General features: G+C 43.7%; 1 protein-coding gene across 1 annotated transcript in view; it reads left to right on the top strand.

The window, feature by feature from the left end:
- Positions 1–18,990, top strand: part of drd4-rs (dopamine receptor D4 related sequence) — a gene marked incomplete at both ends in the record, with an annotated part of 64,293 nt that overhangs the window by 39,587 nt on the left and 5,716 nt on the right. The window contains 3 exons of the mRNA XM_083661548.1: positions 13,354–13,518; positions 14,695–14,975; positions 16,805–16,917. Coding sequence (XP_083517674.1) covers positions 13,354–13,518; positions 14,695–14,975; positions 16,805–16,917 — 559 coding nt within the window. The remainder of the gene's footprint in view (positions 1–13,353; positions 13,519–14,694; positions 14,976–16,804; positions 16,918–18,990) is intronic.

The following is an 18,990-nucleotide window of genomic DNA, read 5'->3' as shown; positions in this document are numbered from 1 at the left end:
GTTTATCTTGATAGCCATTCATCTGATCGACTTCAAACTTGGGGAGTGCGCTGCTGGGAACCCGACATAGAGCATTGGCGAATTCTGTGCAATTCGGCACAGCACCACCTACTGGCAACACAAAAAGCGGTTTATCTTGAGAACCGTTCATCCGATTGACTTCAAACTTGGGGAGTGTGCTGCTGGGAACTCGGCATAGTGCAGTGCTGAATTTCTTGCAATTTTACATAGCGCCACCTACTGGCAACACAAAAAGCAGTTTATCTCAAGAAACATTCGTCCGATTGACTTCATTTATCTTGATAGCCATTCATCTGATTGACTTCAAACTTGGGGAGTGCGTTGCTGGGAACCTGACATAGAGCAGTGCCACATTTTGTGCAATTCAGCACAACGCCACCTACTGGCAACACAAAAAGTGGTTTATCTTGAGAACCGTTCATCCGATTTACTTCACACTTGGGGAGTGTGCTGCTGGGAACTCGGCATAGTGCAATGCTGAATTTCTTGCAATTCTACATAGCGCCACCTACTGGCAACACAAGAAGCTGTTTATCTTGAGAAACATTCTTCCAAATGACTTCAAACTTGCGGAGTGCGCTTGCTGGAGTGCGGTGCTGCATTTCATGCAATTTGGACTTGTTGCTGGGAACCAGAGAAATTGCAGTGGTAAACTTTGTGCAATTCAACCAATAAGATCACAGCTTTCACGTATCTCCAGGACTGTCCGTCCGATCGACTTCTGTATGTTTGTCCTTCGGGTATCTCGAGAACCGTTTGTTGGATCGACTTCAAACTTGGGGAGTGTGCTTAGGGGGACCTCACGGAGTGCAGTGTGTGGGAAGCGCCCACGGGGTGGTGCATGGGGGGGAACGGGCACTCCACTAGTCTATTTTAAATGTACTCAATATAGAAAATATTATGAAAACTTTTTTCATGAGGTAGACTAGTGAGGTGAATCCAGGTAAAATCCAAAAGAGAAGCAGATGAGTCACACAATGATTTTTACGCTTAGAGACTATTGATATGTGGATTGTGCACAATTGGTTCTAACTCAATATCCGGAAAATTACCATAAATGTTTATGTATTTTCTTCAAGATTTTAACATTTCACTGATGCTCACGCCATCCATTATTCATTCATTCATTACACGGTTTGTGCAGAGCTTCATCATTCAAATAAACTTCTACCATGAGGCATGAGCAGGCCGCTTTATTTTCCATCAGCCGCAATTACAGGCTAGACTCTAGACTGCCTCATCTCTCTAGCCAGTTTTAAACTCAAGTTAACAGAAGTCTTATTGTTCTTGCTGCAATGGATAACCATGTTGCCATGTCTTGCATGCATTTTTGACTACATGTGTTGTACCTTATCTATACTATATATTATGTGTAACCTGCGTTGTGTTGACAGCACTGGCAGAAACCCATGTTAAGCTTCTTGGCCAGGGGTGGAGGCAGCATTCGATCCGACGATCTCCCGCTTGCAAATCACACACTAACCACAACCCCAAGAGAGCTGCTGGCTCCCTGGACAGAGCTGGTTAACGGACCTTTATACTGCAGAGTGAGTTTAACCAACTTACTCGCTAGCTACCACTCAGGACTCACAAAGACTCACATTCACTCGGTTGCATAATATGCAACCTCTTTTTTTGATGTGTGGACAGTAGTTTCTACCCTGTACCTTTTGGAGTGTATTGTTTTGTATTTTACTGTTTGCCTGTCATTGACTCGATACGTAGTCTCGCAGTAGCCAGCCGTAGATAGATATCTATGACTGGTGCACAACTCTTGAAAAGTGGTTAGGGACCACCCCCTAAGACCAAAACAAAATGCGTGACAGACATATGAATTGACCAACCACGGACCTCCTTATTTGCGTGACACAGCTTGTGTGCAAGCAAAACACTAATGAGGGTTTCCAACTTCCAATCATGGAAGTTGGAAACCCTCATTAACCGTTTTGCTTGCACCTGTGTTTACCCTGCCTTTTCGACACAAAATGCCCCCCGTGAAAAGGGTCTATTGGAGCCAGGGGATTTCCTCTGGCAAAACCTAGAAATGATGACGTGTAATTAAGACCCTCCGTCGTCACGTGAGACTACTCGACACGTAATTCGCTGCCTTCTCGGCCAGGTCATCAATTAAAAAGAGATTTTTTTAAATCTCAATTGGTTTTTAAATCAATAAAAAATCTAACTGTTTCTAATCAAAGGTGGGCACACACCGCCTCACCAGTTGATTTGACCAACTAGTACTTCAGAATGGGCAAAAAAGGGCAAAAAAGAACAAGAGAGAAATGGAAGGAAATGGATAATTAATGAAAGTGATGAATGAAAGAGCGATGATGAGAGTCAGCCTTGACGGAGATGCTGTGACAGGGCTGCAGCTGGTGTGTGACCGAAATAGTCAAGAGAGGAGGGCTTCCACATCGACCTCCCACAACCAATCACACAGACTTACAATAGAGGGAGGGAGGGAGGGAGAGAGAGAGAGAGAGAGAGAGAGAGGGAGGAAGAGAGAGAGAGAGAGAGAGAGAGAAAGCGAGCCCCTCTCAAAGAGAGAGAGAGAGAGAGAGAGAGAAAGCGAGCCCCTGAGAGAGATGGGAGAGGAGTTTGTGATCACCAGTGTTTTTGGATGCTGTGTCTTATTGTAGATGTGAAGGTAGATGGAAGAAGTTGCTGTCAGCTCACTTCTGGATGGCCGTTGGAGTTGGCTGAGTGTGGAGATATAGTAACAGGTACAGTACAAGGAGAAGGTGGGCAGAAGGGGGAGAGGACACTGAGCAGACACATCAGGACACTTCAACTGGAGACACAATGAATGGGACTCTGCCTAACGAGGACTGCTTCAGCTCCTAAACAAGTGAGACACTATTATTCACTTCTGCACATTTGAAACATGTCTTGTGTGTTTGTGTTTGTGTGTGTGTGTGTGTGTGTGTGTGTGTGTGTGTGTGTGTGTGTGTGTGTGTGTGTGCGTGTGCGTGTGCGTGTGTGTGTGTGTGCGTGTGCGTGTGCATGCGTGTTTGCGTGTATGTGTGTTTGCATACGTCTCTTGATGATGTGTAATGTCACAAGTTCAAACAGGCATGTGATTTTCATTCTGACAGGATGTTATTTAGAGTGAATGAGCTTAACTTGGAGGATAAAGGATAAATAAAATAAATTAAAAAAGCTTGCATCAAGGGCTGGTTATTTTAATTATCAATTCATCTTGATTATTTTCTCGACTAATCGATTCGTCGTTTGGTCTATAAAATGTAAAAAAAAAAGCCAATCACTTTCCCCAAAGCCCAAGATATGATATCCTCAAAAGTCTTCTTTTGTCCTGACCAACAACAGTCCACAACCCAAAGATAATCAGTTTACTGTCATAGAAGACTAAAGAAACCTGAAAAATGTTATTCAGATTTAAAAAGCTGGAAGGAGAGAATTTTAGTAATTTCTTTCTTTAAAAAAGTATCTAAATGATCGACTTATCAATTTAGTAACTAATCGTTAATACAGCTCATGTTTATCCAATTAGCAGGAGAAATAAATCTCTCATTTGCAATTTGCAATTTCCATATCATGGCTGCTGGACCAAGATTTTGATCTGCTCTCCATGATCTCGCTCATGGCTGTGATGTCCTCTAATCAGCTACTGTAAATGGAGAGACGCTTGAGGTTGCACTAACTTTCTCTGAAAAGCAAAATGAATGTTTGAGCACCTTGACATTCAACACCATGCTGCATGTGTTGTCTGATTTGATCTAAAGAGAGGAGGGTGACATGAGGAAGAAGTTTCTCTGTGTATGCATCAATTTAGCATTAATACAGAGTGCCAAAGTCATGCCCTCTTTCGGGTTCGGCATCTGCACCAAGGTATTTCATCCGCCGTTCATTTTTCCATAGACATTTCATAAAATGCTTATAAAAATAGTATAGATAGTATACTATATATATATATATATATATATATATATATATATTCTGTCAGGTTGTGTCTGTGAGATATGATCCAGCGGGGTGGTCGGACGGAATGGCCATCTGCATTTCCATCCTTTTCGCAAACAGATCTAGAAAAAAAAAAATCTTTGGTTTTGATTGCAGCCAATCACCGCAAGTGTTCTTCAATTCAATGCGACGTGTGATTGGCCCACTCCGGCAGCAGTTACAGCCTATAGATACAGTATGTGGTGGTGAAGTCCAGCGCAGGTATATGTGACAGTGTTGGCAGTTCAGCTCGCCGAGATGTCACCAAAACATTCAAAAAAAGTATCGAATGAACTTTATTGGTATTGGTATCCGTATCAGTATCAGTTTAAGGATACTGGTATTGGTACCATACTATCATAATTCTTAAAACAATACCCAGCCCCACTCTCCGCTCAGCCTCGCACCCCGCCCGTGGAGCTCTGCATGTAATTTAGCAGAGCTGTAATGATCTTGTCAACGATTGGCCGACCCCACACAGCTGAGCACAGGGGGGAGTTAAAATGTCCCCCCCCCCCTTCATTTCTGACTGTTTTGGATGATCAGCCATATTAATCGATGAATGGTGTGCTCAGTTGATTCATGACATGTCCCTGGTGGATAATTACTCAGTGCCTCAACAGCTACTCTCTCAAGACAGACGCGTTGGCTTCAGCAGTTTACAAATGGTCCCGCCTAGCCGTCTGTACTCAAAATTCTGAAAGTTGGACCTAGCTAGCTAGCTACTGAGCAGAAACGGAAGTTGGACAATATATAATGTATATATATTTTTTTATGTATACTGTATATTTATTTTTGTGAATGTGTCATGATTGGTTGAATACAGTAGTACCACCGAACTTCCTTCTGGTCTGAAGTGTTTTCTTTGTCTTTGGAAGAATCGTGACAACTTCGTCTGACTCCAAATATGAATGTGCTGAAGCATTGGTATGTAGATTGTGGAAGACAGCTAGACGACAGCAGACAGTGCAGGTGATTCATTAAGGCTGTCCTCACCTCTCACCTCTTTTGCCCTGTGACCTTCTTATCTTAATGAGCAAATTAAGAAGATGAGAAGAGAAGATTACGATTATCTTCCTATTTAATTTCCTCATTAAATATGAAGATAATCACACAGACTTAATTTCCTCATTAAATCTGATCTCTTATCTTCAGATTGTCATTGGCTTGATGATGCAAATTAAGTATATTGGGTAACTCCTCACACCAGTGTTGTAGTCAAGTCAGTATATCTCGAGTCCGAGTCGAATCCCCATTACCTGAGTCTGAGTCCACGTCCGAGTCTGGAGTTACTGAACATGTACGTGGAACACACGTGCCTTCCGTTGCATACAATTGAATAATGTCATGGAATTAATGTAGATATCAACATCATATGGCAAATTATGATTGCCTATTACAAAAAAACTAAAATAAAATAAAATAAAAAACAGAAGGTCTTCATCAATTAACAAGTCCAACTCCTCATCTCCAACCTCCGAGTCCGAATGCATGAATGCTCGAGTCCGAGTCATCAGTGCTCAAGTCCAAGTCGAGTCACAAGTCTGGAAAATGAGTCAAATGAGTCCTGGGCTGGAGGTCTACAACACTGCCTCAGCTCACACCACCTGTAGCTCTAATGTGCAGCACTGGGCAGCAAAGGAGAAGCTGATGTAACAGGTTGTGGTTGCTCGCGTGTGCCCGGTGCCCGCTGTGTGTATGTGTGTGTGGTTGTGTTGCGTGCCCGATGCCTACAGTGTGTATGTGTGTGTGGTTGTGTTGCGTGCCCGGTGCCTGTGTGTACATGTGTGTGGTTGTGTTGCGTGCCCGGTGCCTGTGTGTATGTGTGTCTGTGTGGTTGTGTTGCGTGCCCGATGCCTGTGTGTATGTGTGTGTGGTTGTGTTGCGTGCCCGATGCCTACAGTGTGTACAGTATGTGTGTGTGGTTGTGTTGCGTGCCCGGTGCCTGTGTGTACGTGTGTGTGGTTGTGTTGCATGCCCGGTGCCTGTGTGTATGTGTGTGTGGTTGTGTTGCGTGCCCGGTGCCTGTGTGTATGTGTGTATGTGTGTATGTGTGTGTGGTTGTGTTGCGTGCCCGGTGCCTGTGTGTATGTGTGTGTGGTTGTGTTGCGTGCCCGGTGCCTGTGTGTATGTGTGTATGTGTGTGTGGTTGTGTTGCGTGCCCGATGCCTACAGTGTGTACAGTATGTGTGTGTGGTTGTGTTGCGTGCCCGGTGCCTGTGTGTGGTTGTGTTGCGTGCCCGGTGCCTGTGTGTATGTGTGTGTGGTTGTGTTGCGTGCCCGATGCCTGTGTGTATGTGTGCATGTGTGTGTGGTTGTGTTGCGTGCCCGGTGCCTGTGTGTATGTGTGTGTGGTTGTGTTGCGTGCCCGGTGCCTGTGTGTATGTGTGTATGTGTGTGTGGTTGTGTTGCATGCCCGGTGCCTGTGTGTATGTGTGTATGTGTGTGTGGTTGTGTTGCGTGCCCGGTGCCTGTGTGTATGTGTGTATGTGTGTGTGGTTGTGTTGCGTGCCCGGTGCCTGTGTGTATGTGTGCATGTGTGTGTGGTTGTGTTGCGTGCCCGGTGCCTGTGTGTATGTGTGCATGTGTGTGTGGTTGTGTTGCGTGCCCGGTGCCTGTGTGTATGTGTGCATGTGTGTGTGGTTGTGTTGCGTGCCCGGTGCCTGTGTGTATGTGTGCATGTGTGTGTGGTTGTGTTGCGTGCCCGGTGCCTGTGTGTATGTGTGCATGTGTGTGTGGTTGTGTTGCGTGCCCGGTGCCTGCAGTGTGTATGTGTGTGTGGTTGTGTTGCGTGCCCGGTGCCTGCAGTGTGTACTGTATGTGTGTATGTGTGTGTGCTTGTGCACGTGCCCAGTGCCTGCAGTGTGTATCTGTGTGTGGTTGTGTTGCCAAGAAGAGGATTTCAGATGAAAGGCAGCAGAGGCAGTGTGTAGTGTGGCTGAAGACAGCAGTGTTGGTAAATGTTCACTCAGGTGGCCGCAGCTAAGAGAGCACGACAGGAGAGCAGAAAGCACTCAGACACTGGATGGAGGCAGGAGGAGAAGGAGGAGGAGAGCGAGAGAGAGGGGGGAAGAGTGAATGTGTTTTGCAGGCGGACAGGAGAAAAACAAAAACAAAGAGCAACTTAGGGGAAAAGCAGGTCACTGCTTCGGGGCGCGGGCTGTAATCACTGCTTCTGTCTGAGCCAGAGCATCCAGACAGAGGCTGGCACTCACGAGTCAACGTTTCTTATTTGTATTGGGCAAAGAAACGTACGCGTTTCAGCCTTGAGCCATCATCAGCGTGACAACCAGGCTGCCGTCTCCTGTTCTGGCCTTCTCCATCACAACTGTTTCATGGCTGCCAGTTGTCTGTGGTCACGTCTGGCTAATTGACAGCTGAAATGTTGAGTGTGACGGATGGAAAAGCAGCATGTAATAGGAGCTGTTAGCACATCCTGGCAGACTCCGGGGGACCGGTCATTTTCGCTGTGTGTAAATGCTTTGATGAAATTAAATGACACATCAGTGCACCAGCACCTGTTCAGATGGCATTGCACTATGCACTGCCGTGCACCTCCAGCAGCTCTCGCTCAGGGAACAGATGTTAGCTTGGCAAATGCTCTACTGTATGTCTCGCCCGCACCTCTGTTCCGCACATTGGAGTTTTCGTTAGACAAACATTCTTCTGAGGCAGATATCGTCTCATTGGTTGAGTCAAACTAAAAGCTAAAACAACAAACTAGACGTGCACGTGGAGAGTGCATACTTCCACCAAGGCCACTACTCCAGTCTGCTCTAATATGCAAATGTTGTGTTGGATTGAAAGCCTGACCCCGTGACCCGCGCACATCCCCCCCTTCACTCCCCGTACCCACCCCTCGAATCCCGACTCTCTATGCTCGTCCTACCCCCTAGCTAGGACCCCTATTCCCTAGCTCTGCCCCTTCCTTGACCTGGATGGGATCGGCGCCAAAATGTAATGTGTTCTTCCTTGGCACATGCTCCACCCTTCCCCCAGGTTGAATGAAAATCAGCCCAGTAGTCTTTCCATAATCCTGCTAACAAACGGACAGATGGCACTGAAAACATAACCTCCTTGGCGGAGGCGACCATTGGTGGAGTAGAAGCCTTTAGGGTAAATTATTTGATTTTATCGTGCCAATAGAAGCTAGAATCATCATTTTGGAAAAGTGAATCCTGTAACTCTAAATGAAATGGTGCCATACTGCCTTTTAAAAATATGGCAGGTTGTCCTGATGGTGCTGCAATTCAGCATGACCAAATGTGCTCTGACACATTTTGGGCCCCCTGGATACAGGTAGACCTATGAAGTTTGGATTTATTTTCCCATAGACATTTTCGTAAAATGCTTATAAATAGTTTTACTTGGTCAAACCAAACGATTCAGCTATATTTAGAAACAAGAGAGAAGACAGAAAATTTCACTCTGACCAAAACGTAAAAATAAAATAAAAGAAATAGCGGATTTAAAAATAATATTTCTTTTACGTTTTTTTTTTAAGTTTTGGTCAAAGTGAAATGTTCGGGGCAGAGCTGTTCACCTGGTTCAACCGATGTATCTTTCAAATCAGTTGAACTGGACAGAGAGAGAGAGAGACAGAGAGAGAGAGAGAGAGAGAGAGAGAGAGAGAGAGAGAGAGAGAGAGAGAGAGAGAGACTCCTAGTTACATTAAAGTGGCTTACACACTGTGAAGAGAAGAGAGTGCTTGGCAAAAAAAACTACAAGGGTACACCTACAAATACCTGCTTTTATTTTGTACATAAATGAGACCATGTAGCCTACTTAGAGCAGTCAGCACATACTCCAAAACATCTACGTCTGCTTTACTAGACTTTCTGTCATATCGGCGCCAAAACACCACTTCCACGCGGATTACACACGCGTATCTGACCCGCTTATCGATTTTTGTTTTCCTCATTCCGACAGCGTCTTGTCTGCTATTGTTGTTGCTAATGCCTCCCAGCATGCTCTCTGCCCACTGATGCCTCCCAGCATGCTCTCTGCCCACTGATGCCTCCCAGCATGCTCTCTGCCCACTGATGGCACCCATGAAGGGAGACTACACCAAGACATTTAGTGTAGACACAAAAGACTTTCTCCCTCATGGCCTCCATAAAGACACGTGTTTATCCAGAGGCATCTGCTGCCAGGCTACCACTTCGGACCCCAGGAAGAATAGCCGTAGCATCCTGCTGCGACTAATGGGGATCCTAATAAACTAAACTAAACTAAACTTGATCAGTTGACGGCTGTAAAGCAGTACTAAGGAAAATGACTATAGGAGGAGGTAATTGTGGTAATTTTGTGTTTTCTCTTGAGTATGCAGTGATATGGAATTCAATAAATTGTTGCACAGCTTTCATGCTCAAACACTAAGATGTGGGAGAGGTGCAACAAAAGACTTCTTTGTGACCTGTCAACATATAGACGTTTTCACGGAATTGTGTTGCTAGGGAACAGTTTGGAACCTATAGCTTATGTTATTCCACTAGCAAATACTGCAACAGGAAGTAAGCTGGGGGGGGATTTAGAAAGTCTATGTTGTCGAGTTGAAACCTTCTAAAACAGGGGTGTTAAACATACGGCCCAGGGGCCAGAGCCGGCCCGCCAGAGGATCCAAACTGGCCCACAGGATGACTTTGCAAAGTGTGAAAATTGCGTACTGAGAAGTCCTTCAATCCAATGTGATGCACTTGTGAAGTCTAAAAACTGTCACACATCACACATCAAGAGCGATGCAAATATACAGCACGAAATTTCGATGCGAATTTAACCTACCTGTCAATCACAGCAACAGATACGTACACGTCGGACGCGAATTTCTGAAAAAATCGACCTTGGTCTGAAGAAATAAACATTGCAGTAACACTCAGCGAAACTTCGCCGTTGGTATGCACGGTTGCATTGACTGATATAGTTTAGGAAAATATAGGAAAAAAAACACTCCCGATGTGTAAGGACCCGTGAGGACCAAGAGGTGCCAGGTTTCAGGAGCAAGTGCCTATTCATGTTTTCTGTCATCACTAAATCTCTATTTTCATTACCTCTGACTATAGAGAATTGGACAGTTGAAGTCAACTGTAATGCACAGTTACAGACAGTAGATTTGAATTAATTTGTTTGATAGGCGTATGGTAGCTGAGATAACCATAAGTAATATATATATATATATACACTAAAAGAAACTGGGAAATATGAAGGTGTTTTTATTTATAGGTTATTATTGATTTTCTTCGTCTGGCTCACTTGAGACAAAATTGCATCGCATGTGGCCTGTGAACTAAATTGAGTTTGACACTTGGAAAACTTCCTAAGACGTTTTACCTCATTTTACCAGAGCAAGCCCCAAAGTGTCACGGAAAGGCTAAATGGCATTTCAAATAGGAAATACAGTAGGTATTTCAAATAGCTATTTCAAATAGCAATAAGGAAATTTACCTTTTAAATGCCTGATTAAAATATGTTAATTGCATTTATTGTGAGTCCAGTTATTTATTTTTCTTTTCAAACGGCATTTCCAAATGCAGTAGATTTCTGATTTCTGACTTTAATCTGAGAATTCTGACTTTTTTCCTCAGAATTCTGTCTCTTTTCTTCTCTTTTTTTTTCAAAATTCTGACATTAACTCAGAATTCTACCTTTATTTTCTGAATTCTGACTTTATTCTCAGAATCCTGACTTAAAAAAAACTGTCATAAATCCCTAACGTAGTTCGGTAGTTTTAAGTGTGGTGAGGAAAATAATTTTATTTTTGAAATTTCAAGTGACCCCACTTGGGGTCATGACCCCAAGGTTGGTAGCCACTGGATTAATATTTTATTTGTGAATTATTTTTTGTAATTCCTCTGTAATTGTACAATTAGTTAATAATTAATGTCATGCTTTATTACTATTTCCACTACTCCAGTGGTACATACAGTACCATGATACATTATGTGCACTCCACGTTTCCCAGCATATACCAAATACCCCGGAAAGCCGAAATGAAACATTTCAAGAATGGTAAATGTGACGGAGCACCCTGATGTTAAAGCTTGTGAGTCACACCGCTGGTGTTTCCACCTCCCTCCCCCTCCCCCTCCCCCTCCCATGCCCACCTCCCCCTCCTCCTCCCCCCCCCCCCTCCCTCCTCCTCCTCCCCCTCCCCCTCCCCCTCCCATGCCCACCTGAACTCCTCCCCTCCTCCCCCTCCCTCCTCCCCCTCCCCTCCCCCCCCTCCCATGCCCACCTGAACTGTCACAGCTTTCTGTTTGATCTCATCATTAGATCAAACAGAAAGGCCTGATAGCACCTCAACAACTCCAGCTACATTCCCTTGTCTTGTCACCTTGTCTCTGTGCTGCTCTTGTTACATGAAACAACCTGTGCTGTGAATGATAGATTTTGGCAAAACACAAGCGCCATACATCTTTCACGCAAGACAACACTACAGTAATTACATTATGCCAAAGTTACACCCTCTTCCGGGTTAGGCATCCGCATCAAGGGATTTCATCTGCCATTTATTTTTCCATAAACATTACATAACATTTCACTCTGAATTGGTGAAATGTAGCCTATGTGGTCTCTCCTGATTCTAAATATAGCTGAATCGCTTGGTTTGACCAATTAACTATTAACAATTTGTTTCTGTTTTGTCTGAGCTTGTTTGTTTCCCAAGTTCTGAAAAAAAACGATTAACTATTTTTATGAGCATTTTACAAAATGTAGATAGAAAAATGAATGGCGGATGAAATCCCTTGCTGCGTATGCTGAACCTGGAAGAGGCTGTGACTTTGGCACTCTATATAGACAGTTTTCACAGAATTGTGTTGCTAGGGAACCGTTTGGAACCTAGCTTAAATACTGTCAGTTATTGTACTAGAAAACACTGCAACAGGAAGTAAGCTGGGGGAAATTTAGAATGTTTATGTTGACGAGTTGAAACTGTATTTGATCTTGCTCGAGCACTCCTGGGTGTCATGGCAACTGTAACCTGTTGTGGAGGAGTATCACAGTGAGAGAGCGGCTCTGATGCTCCCTGAGAGAATATTTGATGACAGTGTTGCCAGGTGGGAACGAATTATCGTACCGGAGGGTCAAAATGATCGCTTTTTGGAGGGAAATTACTGTACACGAGCAGCGGGCGTCTTTTTATGACAGGGTGGGGTGTGTGTGTGTGTGTGTGTGTGTGTGTGTGTGTGTGTGTGTGTGTGTGTGTGTGTGGGGGGGGGGGGGTATTCACTTTGTTTGTGATGTTTATCCAATCAAAACTCATTTTTTAAATCACAACACAACAGTCTATGTTTATCAAAAGTAACTTTCATAACCTTCCCTTTTAAATGAGGTGCTTTTTACTTTTACTAAAGTACATTTTACACCAGTACTTTACTTCCACTGAGGTAAATGAACAGCAAAATAATACTTCTACTTGGGTAGGAAATTCCAGAACTCTATCTACCAGGGTTAGTTCCTTCCACTGTAGGAACTAACATGACTTTGTCGGGGGGGAGATGAATGCATGAAGCAATTGGCTCCACAGACGTGAGAAGACATAGACTAATACAGCTGTATAGGATCCATATTAGATTGATCACAACTAGTGTCACAAAATGATCAAATTATCGTACATTATGGCGATTTAGGCATTATTGATCATACATCGTACAGAGGGCGAAATGATCGTATTTGTACGATAATTGCCTAATGATAAGAGTTTCAACATTTAGAGGCAGACCCGCTCTCATGGCAGAAATAATCTGATTGAGTGAGTTAGTGAGAACCACAAAAAACAGTTTTTCTGTCTGAAGCCAAGTGGAAAAGGTGAGGGATAAGAGAGGAGTGAGCTAATGAAGTCTTGCTCTTGATACTAACTGAAAAAAAAAAATGCAATTTAAGTTATCTAGATTAGCTAGGTAGCCTAGCTGATTTTCTAAATTCAAACTAGCCATACTAGCCATAGCTGTCTATGTAAGCTAGCTGGCTATTTGCTGACCTTCCAAAATCATGAATGTCATGGTGGTGGCCATGATGGATGAATGTATATTTTTATTTATATTTTGACGAGACAGTTCCTTCTTTGTCATTTAAGTTTGCCAGTTGCCAGCTAATTTCTGCTCTGAAAAACGTTCTTGAGAAGGTTAATCTGTCACAGAGCACCGGTGAGAATATCTCTGGCTCCGAGAAATATTAAAACTCCAACGTGCACAAGAGGCAGAGGCAGTTGACACAAACAGCCAAATGACTTCCAATATGGCTTCCATTAGGTGGGAAACAGCAGAAGGCACTTTGAGGAGCAGATTGTGATGACTCTGTGCTTTGAGGAGCAGATTGTGATGACTCTGTGCTTTGAGGAGCAGATTGTGATGACTCTGTGCTGTTCTTTGGCAGGTTTCATATTCACAGCTGCCACGCAGGAGGCATCAGAGAGCAACAGGTCCACTGCTCTGGACATGGCAGTCATGAGTGTTGGTGAGGGGACACAGTTGGCTGACACAAACACACTCTACCCTCAGACTGAGGGCAATGCACCCAGCAAACTCAACCAGTATCAAGGCCAGGTCTCGGCAAGGTGAGACCAATGTGTGCACACACCTACACAGATACACACACACACGCACGCGCACTGGCTGATACAAGGGTGCTTTCTCACTACGATTGCTTTCGTTCCGTTCCGTTCTGCGCCCGGGCACAATTACCCCCCCTCCCCTCTCCTCCGCTGGTCAGCTTTCACATTACAACATTTCTTCCGTGCTCGGAAACGGAACAGAGTGCACTTGTGTCATCAACTATGCCTGCAGTGTATCCTCGCCCGTGTGTTGTCTATGTGGTTCGGAACGGTTGGCTTTCACATTCGCAAGTGTTCCGTGCCCGGGCACGCCAAAGCGCTCCCCAGACCACCTTTTCAAGTGGATCCTGTCACGGTTCCCTGTTGCGCGCCCGGGCGTGGAATGGAACGTAACATTCACACTCATCAAACGTTCCGAAACTGGCGTCAATTTGGGGACAAGTGTGCTCGGGAATGGTACAGTATACGGGGCGCCAGTGTGAAAGCCCCCTTAGGCCTATAAAATTGGCTGGTACTCTAAGGCCTATAAAATATCTCTTCAGCCGGAGGCAGAACTTGCTATCTTCGGCTGCTTGGAATCTTCTCTGCTCCTCCCATACGGCTGTGCAGGGGGTCATCCCTATGTTCCCTGGGTCCTATGTTCCCCGGGTTCTATGTTCCCCGCTTTTCCCAAATGGTGTCCACCCGCTATGCCGACCACCCGCAATGCCGACCTTAGGTTTAGGCGTGGGGGTGGGAGAGGTTAGGTTTTGGGTTAGGGTCTGGGGGAGGTTAGGTTTAGGCATGGGGGGAGGTTAGGTTTGGCGTGGGGGCTGGGAGAGGTTAGTGAAAAACGGGGAATATAGAACCCGGGGAACATAGAACCCGGGGAACATAGACATGATCCCCTGTGCAGCAGTCTCTGACAAAGGGATGACTGTCGCCAAGAGACTCATTCTGAAGGAATGGAAGATGCAGTCACAAAACTTTACCTGTGCGTTAGTTGACATAAAAATGAACGTTGAGTTAAAAAATGGGCGTAATCCGAGCAAGGGGCCGACCCCCCCACATTGCCCCCAAACACAATAGCGTCAAAATAGTGCAAGATACACACACACACACACACACACACACACACACACACACACACAGCTACTTAAGCCTCTTCTGTCGTGTCTCCCCAGATGCTAAGTGTAAGCCAGCAGTGCTGTCTGGGGCCTCCATCATGGACAATGTGACGCCTGGCACCCCTCCAGACGGGCTGGAGCAGGGGGGTTACAACTACCTGGCGCTGGTCCTGGGTGTGCCCTTAATCCTGGTCATCATCCTGGGCAACGTGCTGGTGTGTCTGAGCGTGCTCACCGAGCGCTCACTGAAAACAGCCACCAACTACTTCATCATCAGCCTGGCCGTAGCAGACCTGCTGCTCGCCGTGCTGGTGCTGCCCCTCTATGTCTACTCCGAGGTAAGGAGGTGGTGTACGGGTGTGTGTGTGTGTGTGTGTGTGTGTGTGTGTGTGTGTGTGTGTGTGTGTGTGTGTGTGTGTGTGTACGCGTGTGAGTAGGGCAATATCGCGATATTATATCGATACCGTGATATGAGAACAATGGGAGAGCACTCGTGTGTATCCAGAGCAGGAGGTGCTGGTCGCAGCAAGAAACATCTAAATATACTGGATCAAAAACGTATCAGGATACAGATCCATATAGGAAGGAACCGCACATTCCACCACACATCTGCAGGAAGAGCGACTTACTTCAAAGGTTCATTTATTTGCAACAGACAGATCAACACGTTTCTCTGATCCGCTTCAATCGTGATAGGAGACTAGATATCGTAATCTCATGATATGGCATATATAGTCTTTTCCTGCTTTTAAAGGCTGCATAGTAAAGTGATGTAATTTTCTGAACTTACCAGACTGTTCTAGATGTTCTGTTATTTGCGTTTACCCACTTAGTCATTAGACTATATCCACATTACTGATGATTATTTATCAAAAATCTCATTGTGTAAATATTTTGTGAAAGCACCAATAGTCAGGGAAGGAACCCCCTTGTCTTTGCATTTTATTTTGATCCCAGCCTTGTTTTAATAAAGGTGCTTGTGACATCTCACATGTGGCTTACAACTGAACATTTAGCCCACTTTGTAGAAAATGCAAAAGATATTTCAGCCTAAAAATACAGAGATATGATTTTTGGTCCATATCGCCCAGCCATAGTTGTACTGTTCAGTAACTTGCAAAATAGTCTTTAACCAACATGAAAAAGAATCATGATAAGATCGTGGATCGGGGACATGCCTGAAAAAAATCGTGATAGATTTTGGCCATATCGCCTACCCCTACGCGTGGAGCATCTCCCAATATTTATTTACAACTACAAGATGCAACGTTTCAACCCACGCATGCCTATGCCATGTTTTAGAAACATAAAAGGCAGACGTTTTGTTTCAAATTTACGTTTTTGAGATTGTACGTATCCGTGGATTGCAGAAACTTACAGGGGAAATTACTATGGAATAATGGCTTTTACCTGTATTCACCTGATCAAGGTGCTTCATGAAAAGTTTCCCTATGTTGTGCAGGGTGTGTGTTTGCTGTGCCTAGTTTCTGGGTGCCTTCAGGGTGTATGTGTTTGTGCTGTGTCTAGTTTCTGGGTGTATTCGGTGTATCTGTTTGTGCTGTGTCTAGTTTCTGGGTGTATTCGGTGTGTGTGTTTGTGCTGTGTCTAGTTTCTGGGTGTATTCGGTGTATGTGTTTGTGCTGTGTCTAGTTTCTGGGTGTATTCAGTGTATGTGTTTGTGCTGTGTCTAGTTTCTGGGTGCATTCAGGGTGTGTGTTTGTGCTGTGTCTAGTTTCTGGGTGTATTCGGTGTATGTGTTTGTGGGTGTATTCGGTGTATGTGTTTGTGCTGTGTCTAGTTTCTGGGTGCATTCAGGGTGTGTGTTTGTGCTGTGTCTAGTTTCTGGGTGTATTCGGTGTATGTGTTTGTGCTGTGTTTAGTTTCTGGGTGTATTCGGTGTATGTGTTTGTGCTGTGTCTAGTTTCTGGGTGTATTCGGTGTATGTGTTTGTGCTGTGTCTAGTTTCTGGGTGTATTCAGGGTGTGTGTTTGTGCTGTGTCTAGTTTCTGGGTGCATTCAGGGTGTGTGTTTGTGCTGTGTCTAGTTTCTGGGTGTATTCGGTGTATGTGTTTGTGCTGTGTCTAGTTTCTGGGTGTATTCAGGGTGTGTGTTTGTGCTGTGTCTAGTTTCTGGGTGTATTCAGGGTGTGTGTTTGTGCTGTGTCTAGTTTCTGGGTGGCATCTGGACCTTGAGCACATACATTTGTGATGCTCTGATGACCATGGACGTCATGCTGTGCACCGCCTCCATCCTCAACCTGTGTGCCATCAGCGTTGACAGGTGACTCTCCCTATAACATGTCTCTCATAGTGGACAGTATTAAGCTCAAACCTGCCTAAAAATTCATTTTTATTTTTATTTATTGATTTGAGGGACAACGCACATTAATGAACATTACTGCAAATGTATCAGTGTTAGCCAGATGGGTAATTTTCAACTGCTGTCGGTTGGAACTCCAGTTAGAATTGCCAGTGCCACACACACACACACACATTTAAATGATTTATTTATGTCCACATAGATACAGAGTACAAAGGACATAAACACTAGTAATGCAATCAGATGTTGGGAGTTGGTCAGATACAAGAGTGCCTAATTGGCGACCACAATAATGCATACAAAGACACACACACACACACACACACACACACACACACGCACACACACACCCACACACATACACACACACACACACACACATACAGAATGTACAGTATTAACCCTAACATACATGTCTTTGACAGGAGTATTAACCCTAACATACATGTTTATGACAGGAGTATTAACCCTAACATACATGTTTATGACAGGAGTATTAACCCTAACATACATGTTTATGACAGGAGTATTAACCCTAACATACATGTCTTTGACAGGAGTATTAACCCTAACATACATGTCTTTGACAGGAGTATTAACCCTAACATACATGTTTATGACAGGAGTATTAACCCTAACATACATGTTTATGACAGGAGTATTAACCCTAACATACATGTCTTTGACAGGAGTATTAACCCTAACATACATGTCTTTGACAGGAGTATTAACCCTAACATACATGTTTATGACAGGAGTATTAACCCTAACATACATGTCTTTGACAGGAGTATTAACCCTAACATACATGTCTTTGACAGGAGTATTAACCCTAACATACATGTTTATGACAGGAGTATTAACCCTAACATACATGTTTATGACAGGAGTATTAACCCTAACATACATGTTTATGACAGGAGTATTAACCCTAACATACATGTCTTTGACAGGAGTATTAACCCTAACATACATGTTTATGACAGGAGTATTAACCCTAACATACATGTTTATGACAGGAGTATTAACCCTAACATACATGTTTATGACAGGAGTATTAACCCTAACATACATGTCTTTGACAGGAGTATTAACCCTAACATACATGTTTATGACAGGAGTATTAACCCTAACATACATGTCTTTGACAGGAGTATTAACCCTAACATACATGTTTATGACAGGAGTATTAACCCTAACACACATGTCTTTGATGGTCGGAGATAACCCACACAAATATGGGGAGAACATGCAAACTCCACACAGAAAGGACCTGGGACGAACTGGGGTTCTTTAAGACTGCTGCAGTTACTCAATGTCTGTGACTTGCAGATGATGGTCACAATCACAATTAACGGTGATAAACCATGAAAGCATTTATCAGAAATATCTCAAAATGCAAGTCATGCACTTAAGTGATGAGATAACAATTTATCTCATCATGTAATTGGATAATATTCTGTGCTCAGAATTTGAAAGTTGAAAGTGTGTGATAATATTTATCGTATAAAGATCATAACCACAATTGCCGATCATGCAAAGCTAATTAAAATCTGCAAATTAAACTACATCAAGTATGGCCCAAAATATATCAGGATGCTCGTTATTGATTTAGGATACTCTGTCAAGTAATTGTGAAAATCAGTTTCCCTTTTTGCCACCCTTTTCTTTTTTAGAATAAAAGCTCACTACATATCAGAAATTAAGAAATCTGCATGAATAATTGCCTAATGAATCAAGGCATCTAATTACACAACTCAGGTGAACATAACTGTGGCAGCAGGGAGTCAGTCTACTACATCAAACATCTAAAAAGACCTGCATTACAAAGTTTTGGTGGTAGAGAGAGAAAAAAGTCAGGGTAACACTTTATAATAACGTTCAGTTGTAAGTCATTTATAAGCCTTTAGTTAATGATGAACTAATCACTTACAAAACATGAATATACATTTGTAGATGATTAATAAATGCTATGTTAACATGTCACAAATGCGTTGTAAGTCATCTATAAACTTTTAGTAAATGAAGTGTTCC

Source organism: Poromitra crassiceps (assembly GCF_964638095.1).
Source record: "Poromitra crassiceps genome assembly, chromosome: 2".
Taxonomy (NCBI): domain Eukaryota; kingdom Metazoa; phylum Chordata; class Actinopteri; order Beryciformes; family Melamphaidae; genus Poromitra; species Poromitra crassiceps.
The sequence above is the reverse complement of the archived record's forward strand: the minus strand, read 5'-3'. Positions and strand labels throughout refer to the sequence as shown.